This window comes from Arachis duranensis, chromosome 1, assembly GCF_000817695.3.
Source record: "Arachis duranensis cultivar V14167 chromosome 1, aradu.V14167.gnm2.J7QH, whole genome shotgun sequence".
NCBI lineage: Eukaryota > Viridiplantae > Streptophyta > Magnoliopsida > Fabales > Fabaceae > Arachis > Arachis duranensis.
In genome coordinates this window covers 11,889,711-11,899,317 of record NC_029772.3, presented here as the reverse complement: position 1 = coordinate 11,899,317, position 9,607 = coordinate 11,889,711, and the positions used below count along the sequence as shown (strand labels likewise).

Here is a 9,607-nt window from a genome sequence, read left to right as displayed (position 1 = left end):
GTGAATAATAAAAAAATTTGTATTATATAAATTTAATTTAAAAGACATATATACAATATAAGAAGCAAACAAACATATAATAATTTTATTTTGTGCGAAACAAAAATTCATATAATTTTTTATTAACAATTTTTTATTGAAATATGTTATTTTACTATATTTATAATATATTATTTGGGATAATTATATTATTTTAGTTAATATATATTATTTAAAAAATATTTAAAATTTATTATTTTGTATTAAGAATATTATTAAAAATATATTGTTAGTTTTTCTTAAAATAATATTTTCTTTTCTTTGGTTCAAATACTATGACAATAAATTTTTTTTACGTAACTGTGTCTACTCAATAAATATTATATTCATTTATTTCTATATAGTATGTAAAATAAATAATTAATGTTTAAAAAAGTTAATAAAAAAAAGAAGTATTTTTTTACCAACTTTTAGGTGAATATAGAGATCATGTCATTTGAATTATAAGTCGTTGACAAAGAAAGAAATACTCTTAATTATATTTAAATAGAATAATTATTTATTAGGTTCATTCTTATACAAATAAAAATTTTTCTTAGTTTTATATCTGTAACATTTTATACCAATTAGCTTCAAAATTTAATTATTTTTTGAATAAATTAATAAAAAATAATACAAATATTGTTTAAATAAAATTATATTTTAATTTTTCATTCTATTACGTACAAGTTGAGGATAATTTGAAATAAAAGATAATAGACTTGTTATAACTGTCATGTATTTTGTGCTTTGACTACGTCATCATCTGAGAATCATAGTACCTTCATGGAGACCAGTTCTTCTACAGAATCAGTTTGGAGTTAGCCAACAGCGTCTTCCTTTTCTATGGCAGCAATTTTTTCGGCTTTGAAGGTCCGTTTATGGTAGGGGTGGAATGGAGTGGGTTCAAGAGCGTCAAAATCTGTGGCTAGACAGAACAGTAGTAAAAACATCTGCTAGTAAACAAACAGTAAAAATGCTTGAAGACATCACATCAACAATAACAGAATAACGGATGAATTCGATTAAATTTTTCTGAGTATTTTTTTGGTGTAAAGATAGTCCTTTGTTAAACGAGCGAATTAGCTTTTTTTGTTAGTGTCGGTTTGTTTGTTCACCCCATAACAAAAAAATAACAACAATAATAAATAAATTTAATTTACTTGATCATTTTTAACAGTAGATTAACTTTTAAAGAGTGCTGCACTTCCTACTTTACTTGGAGTGCACTAACTTTCGCCTTTTATTTCAGACAAATCCAAAATATAAAGCCAATCACTACTATTATTCCGTAGTTGTAGAAAAAACCAGCCAAAATATAAAGACAATTTACTTGCTAGTTGCTAGTACTCACATATTTATTATTCCATAATTGTAGAAAAAACCAGCCAAAATTTATTTTTTTTAATATTTATTAATTATTATAATAATTAATTAATATTAAATAAAATAAAATTCTGAATAATTTTTATTAGATTTTTTTGTTATCAACCATTATATATATATGACCATATCAAAATTCAGTATATGCAATTGTATGGATTATTGAATTTTTTATTTTTGATATTGGAGTAATAATGATATTTTTTAAAATATGAATAGTTAAAGTATTATTTTCAAATGTAGTATCGTTTAATTAAAGAAATAAAAATTAGTGGCTTAGTGCATGTAAACGGTGTGCGCATGTGTGAGTTTGGTTAAGTGAGCACGTCACCGATGAGTCTCTATCAACTATTAAATGACAAAATTTTACAAAAAGAAATGTGTTGCCCCACATTTATATATAAACTCCAAACCATCCATTATTATTAAATTATCACGTTCTCCACGATACAAATTTTCGGTTCTATAATTCATAACTCACCTTATGTCTTAGCTTTAATTTCACAGACCACAATTAGGGTGTGTTTGGCAAATACGTTGGTGAAGAAAGAAATGTGTTTGAACTTTTTGAAAGTTTCACTTTTATGTTTGGCAATTTTTTTCTTTCTAAACGCAGAAAAGATTCTGCCTCTAAACCCACGTTGAGAAGAAGCTAAAATTTGTAGCTTCTGCGTTTCACGTTCATGGTTGCTGATTACCTTTAGAAAATTAAGTGAGAAAATTTTTGTCTTTTTTACCAACCTTACCCTTTATTTTCTTCTATAAGAAGAATACCAATAACTATAAGCTTCACTGTGTAGTTCTTTCTACTTTTTCATAGCTCTTTCTTCCATTTTTTTTTTTCATCAAAATCATTCATATTTGTTTCAATCACTAGTAAATTGAATATTTTAATTTTTTTATTATTTTTAGTACTCATTTTCATATTTTAATTTTTAGTGTTATGATTTATGATGTTATGTTTTTATATGAGTTTTTTTATCATTTTCTATACTATTTATTTTGTATATGTATATTTTTTTATGAATTTTTTATTTTTGTTTGACTTTATTTATATGATTTTTTATTTATTTTATTGTATTTTTTTATTCATATGATAAATATTGTTGATTTTTTTATTTTTTGTAGTGCTATAATTTTCAGATATTTTATTAATTTTTATAATTTTTTTATTATTTTTTGTTCATATGAATTCTTTTTTTTCTATCTTTTACTACATTGTATTTATATTATGTATGAAATTTTTTTATTTATTTTATTCATATGTATTTTATTTAGTTTTTATTGTATTTTTTGTTCATATGATATATGTGGTTGATTTTATGAAATTTTTATTATTTTTTTATCTGTATGATTTTTTTATTAGAAAAAGTATAGAATATTTTTTTTGTTTAACATTATAAAATTTATAGTACTCTCTTTCATATTTTTTTATTATATTTATTTATTTATATAATAAATAATTTTTATATTATTTTTGTTAGATTCTGTTTTTGCATGTATATAAAAAAATAAATTGATGTCTCTTTTAGTAATTTTTTATCTAAAAGTGATTTTGAGTAGTATAATCCAAACAACATTTATTTTGTTATAATCAATTTTGATAAAAATATTGCCAAACATAAATCACGTTAATCCAAACTTACTTTTCATCAAAATCAATTTTGTAAAATCAATTTTATGCAAATTCACTTTTGCAAACTGAAATCCAAACACACACTTAGTGCATGTTTGGGCGCCATTATTTTGTTAAAAAAAAGATCTTTTTTCAATGAAAAAAGATCTTTTTTTATTTTTTAACGTGTTTGACAAATTTCTAGTAGTAAAAGTAAAAGCACTAGTAAAATAAAAAAAAAAGATCTTTTTTGAGAAGCTGTAATTTACATCTTTTTTTAAAAGATCTTTTTTCCTTAAAAAAAAAGATGTTTTTCATGTAATAAATAAACAAAAAAGTACTTTTATATTGTTATACCCAAACATAATTGATAGATAAAAAGACCTTTTTACATGAGATATCCAAACATAAAATTACTTTTACTTCTCTATAAGATCTTTTAAAAAAAGATAACTCGAAAAAAGATCTTTTCTTAGAAGCTCACCCAAACAAGCCCTTAGTAGTTTAGTTTTTTACTTTTTATTTAAGCAGTGAATGGATGCTACAAGTTTGTTAGCTGTTATATTAATGGATTTGATACTAATATAAATATTTAGCAGCTTTAATTTACATATAGTTAGTTAGTTAATTTTGTTTTTATTTTCGATATATATATAATATACATACAGTACAATGTACAATTGTTAGTGTTAAGAAATGATTTGTATTTGTAAGATGTTCTCCATTAACCGTTATAATGTTGTGGATTTATCCTAAATACAAAGTCATCTGAAACTTATTACCAAAGATGGATATTAACTAGACCTTATATTATTAGTTAGAACATAACATAATAGCGAGTGAATATTTCTATGGCTGTTGAACAAAAAATTTAGGTACAATCGAAATTGCTGGTACAAAAGTGCATCCACTAAAGTTTTATGATCACACATTTCTTGATTGCCAGCTTGAAGCTTTGTTAGAAGATTTTATGTCTTTGATTATACTTATAGAAAAAAACAATTATTTTATAAGAATATATATAGTGTTTATAAAAGTTTTGATTATTCGATTATAATAGGTCTTATTATTCTACTATAATAGATATGACTATTTTAGTTGTTGAAAATATATGAAATAATGTACAAATATACGAACATTTTTTGTTAGTTAGAAACTTAAAATTGATTCTATATAAAAAGAAAATAATTTTGGAAGAATGGATTTAGTTAGAATTGATTTTATCAAATTGATAACCACAATCATCAAACTAAATGTTGTATAATAAAAAAAAGAATATATATTTTTTTACTAATTTAATTTAATAATTTTATTTACCACATAATTTTTTTTTCACATAAGCATAAGGGGAAGTATAAATATTTTTTGTTCAAATTTAATCTAATCCAATTAAACCTATTAAACACTTAAACTAATAATTAAAGTTAAATCGAAAAATGGTTGAAGTAGCAAAAAGATATATTGGTTTAACACAAAAGTTTAATTTTGATGCTCTGTAAAGTGTTTTATACAATTATACAATGATATCTATTTTTTTGATAATTATTCACGCAAATTAATATAAAAAGTAATTATTTTTGTTAATATAATTGTACGTAATTAGATGTACGTATAAAACTACTTTACGCTAACAGTGGAACAAATTTAAATTCTTAATACAAATGAATTAGAGCAAGTATATTATATCTACATGCTATAATAAAAATATAATTATTTTAGCTATTTACATATTAAATATAAGAATTTAATTTTAATGCACTCAAAGTAAAATATTTTATATTATTATATAACTACATTTATTCTTTTAAATAATTATTTATACTATTAATATAAAAAATAATTATTTTTATTAAAATTAATTAAATACATATATAAAATTATTTTATACTATTAAATTTGTTTTAATTACATAAATAATCATCTAAAAAATAGTTATAATTGCATCCCATGTATCTTTGCATGAAAATTAAACTAATATATATTTATATATATTAATGCAAATACAATCCGTTTTTCTTAACACCCACCACCCCACCTTGACCTGGAAAAATAGTTTACATATTTTAATTTGATTTAATTTAAAAAAAGAAAAGAAAGAAAATGGAAGCATGTGCGAAGTGCCAACTGCCAAAGAAGTAGACGGAAACTCCGAGAGACGAACTCAAAATGACAAATTTACCCTCCAAAATCTGCGAAATTTTGTCACCGCTTCCTTCATAAGCACACCATACTCGCATTGACGATTGGAACTTCAACAGCCACCGAATCCAAACATGGAAGATCGAGGGAACGTCACGGCGGCGCCGCCGGCGGAGGAGAAGGTCTTCAGGTCAACGGAAGTGTTCGCGGCGGAGTCGTCTTCGAAATCGAAGGGCTTCAAAACCACGCTGGCGCTTGCGTTGTGGCTTGGAGCTATTCACTTCAACGGCGCTTTGATGCTCTTCGCTCTTCTCTTTCTACCTCTCTCCAAAGCTCTCTTGTGAGTTTTTTTTTTAATTTTATTTTCTAAACATGATATATCATTTTTAGTAAAAATTTAATCTGTATACCGAAAGGATAAACTTTATTGCTCTAAGGATCAAATAGTGGTTTTTGTTTTTTAATTATTATTAGTGTTTGACTATGTTACATTACATTAGAGGACTAAAATTGACCTTCACTTGAAGCAACAAGTTAAGTAGCTCAATTGATGTCTAATTTTTATTTTTATTTTTTTCCCCTAAAGATTAGTTTCATGTCTGGATATGTTGTTGAAAGATGAATATAAGTATTTCTTTTTAACCATTTTTTTTGTTGCCTCTTCAAAGCTATTTTTTATAATTCTCATTTTTTGTTAAATGTTTTTATTTTTTATTTTTGCGATGCATGACAGGGTTTTTGCTTTGCTGTTTGTGTTCATGGTGATTCCAATTGATGAAAAGAGCAAATTCGGACGAAAATTGTCCAGGTAGAGCCTTTTTAGCTTTTTGTTTTTGATGCTGGACTTTCTCCTTTTTTTCCCCTTCTTTTCAGTGATATTCTCCTTTCCTTTCTTTTAATCAAAATAAAATAAAATAATGATTGGATGGGTTTTCAGGTACATATGCAAAAATGCTTGCAGTTATTTTCCTATCACGCTTCATGTTGAAGACATAAAGGCCTTCAATTCTAATCGTGCTTATGGTTTGAATCAAAACTATTATTGATTCCATTTTAAAGAATGTTTTTATTTAATGCTTTTATGTTGAATTCTTATTGTTTTCATTTCCAATCTTTTTCCTTTTTATGTTGGAAAGTTTGATGGGAATGTAAAAAAAAGAAACTTGTTTTCTTGTAAGTTTGTGTGTGGGTTTGTTTTAGGAAGAAAAGGGTTATAAAGAAAACTGGTATTATAAATGAATGGTGTTTGGAAATTACCATTATTTACCATATAATGACTCAGAGAATGATGTCAAACAAGTTTGAAAAGTGTAACTTAGCCTGAGATTTTTGAACTTGTATTCTTAAATTTTCATGAATAAATGTGAATAGTGGAATTGGAATAGGAGTACTATTATTTATTAATGTTTGACTTTAACAAAGAAAATTTCTACTTATCTTTAATAATTTAAGAAATTGTAGCTACAAATAATGGTTAGTATGGAGTCAAAACAGGCAGTGCATAGTCTGCCAATAGCCTGACCCAAATTTAAGGATTTTACAATGTATTGAAGTGAAAAAAATGGGGTCCAGTTGTTTAGTTAACCATTGTGATGGTACCTGTTTTTATTGTATTTTATCAATTGCTGGCTATTGATAGTAACATGAGTATGCACTTCGTGCAGTTTTTGGTTTTGAACCACATTCGGTTTTGCCAATTGGTGTTGTTGCGCTTGCCGACAACACAGGGTTTATGCCTCTTCCAAAGATAAAGGTTCTTGCTAGCAGTGCGGTAAGACTTTCGCTTGAGAGTTGCAACTCTGCTTTGTAACTGGTTCTTAAGTATGTAACATTAAAATTTTCTCAATTGATGCATAGGTATTCTATACACCATTTTTGAGACACATATGGACATGGTTGGGTCTTACACCAGCAACAAAGAAAAACTTCCTCTCCCTCTTGGATAATGGCTACAGTTGCATTTTAATACCTGGTGGAGTGCAAGAAACATTTCTCATGGAACATGGTACTGAGGTGTGTTCCATCTCACTCCTTTTTAGTATTTCTATTCTATTTTTGATAATTATAGTGCTATGATTGATGCAAAGTTTAGTATTATATTGTTATGGGAAATTTCCCTTCTAATGCTATGTAAATGGTTGAGGACAACTATCCTATAACATGACATACTAGGAACTTGGCATTCTACGTTTTCCTTGTATGATTATATTAGTGTATAGTCAAAAAATTCCTAAAAAAGTTGTAAATATAATTAAGGAGTACATTGTGTTAGTTAGACCTTTTAGTGCCTACATCTTGCGGTTTTTTCTTGATATTTGGTTTTGTGCTGTATTTCTCCTTTCTACTGATTTTAAAGACAGGCTGAAGAGGATTTGAAATAAATTGTGTCTTTCAAGATGAGCATCATTATTGTCATTGCATGATTTATGTTAAAAACTTTAAATGGGTCAGTGATATTAAGATATTTTTACCCTGTAGACTGCCTATCTCAAGGCAAGAAAAGGATTTATCCGCATAGCCATGCAGAAGGGCCAACCCCTTGTTCCGGTTTTCTGTTTTGGACAGGTACCTATTTCTTGTCCAAAACAGCTTTACAACACTAAAAATTGTTTAGTGTTTCACATCCTTATATGTTAGTTTTACTGATTTATGTTTGTCATTAACTACCATTTCTCATTTTTCTTCATTACTGCAATGTTTGCTATAGTCAGATATCTATAAGTGGTGGAAACCTGGTGGGAAGTTAATTCTGAATTTTGCAAGGGCTATCAAGTTCACCCCCATATACTTTTGGGGAATTTTCGGGTGTGTTTCTTCTACATCCCAATATGTTAATCCTCAACATTTTCGATATCCATGTTTTCACTAGACAATGTTTCTTCCATGAAAAATCAGGGTAACTAAATTTATATTTGAAGTTGAATTGGTTTAATCTTTTAACACAAATCATCTCTTCAACTTCTAGATCTCCAATACCATTCAAGCATCCAATGTATGTTGTTGTGGGTAGACCGATTGAGCTTGACAAAAATCCAGAACCAACAACAGAAGAGGTATATGTCCATCATGCGGTGTTTATCCATTAAGTTATCCTGGGATATATAACATGCTGCATTTTTTCTCTCTCAAGTATTGTTCCTATTCATCTTCAAAATGTTCATTACATTGACTTGTGTTATGCTCTCACTAAAGATTCTAGCTTCCATGAAAAAACCTTAGTCAAACCTTTGATGGAACCTTATATTTCAATGTAAAGCATGTGAGGTATCTCTAATATTGTTTGTAAATTTGATATCTTTCTCCATATTAGGTTGCTACGGTGCATAGTCAGTTTGTTGCATCACTTCAAGATCTTTTTGAACGGTACAAAGCTCGTGCTGGATATCCAAACCTTGAGTTGAGAATTGTCTGATGATTAGTCCAATATTCTGGGGAATTACACCTACCTTTCTTAGAGTTTATGCTTATTACACTTTGACATTCTTCTTGGTTGAAGGATTACATGTGCATTCCTTATTTTATATATTGATATTGTACATGGCACCCTTCCTTGTTTTAAGAATCACGCTTCTCTTATCTATTGTAAATAACAAAGTTAATCTGACGCATATTTTCAAATAAGGAAGGTGTTGAGTGTAATAAGCATTAAACTTAAGTGGAGGTTTCTTATTTTTATTGTTTGTGTATTATTTATTATTTATTATTCCTCTTCTCTCTCATTGGCGAGGAGCTTGTGGTGTAGTGGATTATTTATTTTGGCACACAGTTGTAATTACTAATTATTTATTTTATGACTATAAAGTATCAAACCATAGATAAAGGGGATTTTTTAAATAAATAAATTAATTATAATAATTACTGGAATAAATAATTTAAAAAATATTTACTGAAATAAATATTCCTCTTTTATCTCGTTTACAGTATAAATGTTTTGTAAATGAGATAATTTTGTATGTATCTTGTTTATCGTGTAGACGAGATAAAACAGGTGGATGCAAAACATGTATATCTCGTTTACACTAAAAAATATTAATATTATCAATAATCTAAAATTAAAATGAATATGTTTGATAATTAGTATTCAAAAAGATTAATGAGATAGTAGGAAGAAAATTGAAACGGTTATTTTTTACTATTTACGTGCTTTTTTAAATTAAATTAAATTAAAAGAAACGGTTACTTTGATTTTTTAAAAATTTTAAATTAAATTAAATTAAATTTAAATTTGAAAAATAAACATAACTGTTTGGAGAGACTGATGGGATAATGAAGAGAGAATTGAAATGGTTATCTCACGTGAATAGTGAGAGATAATCGTTTTAGTCTTTTTCCCACTATTTCATCAATCTTTTTGAGTATTAATTGATCAAATATATTTATTTTAATCTCTTTTATCAATTTTTTATATACTAATTACATGTTAAAAATTTAGATTATTGATAATATAAATAA

General features: G+C 26.4%; 1 protein-coding gene across 1 annotated transcript; it reads left to right on the top strand.

Moving 5' to 3' along the window:
* The first annotated feature begins 5,103 nt into the window (after nucleotides 1-5,103).
* On the top strand, nucleotides 5,104-8,855 carry LOC127741604 (diacylglycerol O-acyltransferase 2D). Its single transcript, XM_052254372.1, has 9 exons — nucleotides 5,104-5,495; nucleotides 5,889-5,963; nucleotides 6,093-6,178; nucleotides 6,820-6,926; nucleotides 7,013-7,168; nucleotides 7,634-7,720; nucleotides 7,863-7,960; nucleotides 8,121-8,208; nucleotides 8,466-8,855. Exons 1-9 carry the CDS (start codon nucleotides 5,290-5,292, stop codon nucleotides 8,565-8,567), a joined length of 1,005 nt encoding a protein of 334 aa, XP_052110332.1. The 5' UTR covers nucleotides 5,104-5,289; the 3' UTR covers nucleotides 8,568-8,855.
* Nucleotides 8,856-9,607: the final 752 nt, after the last annotated feature.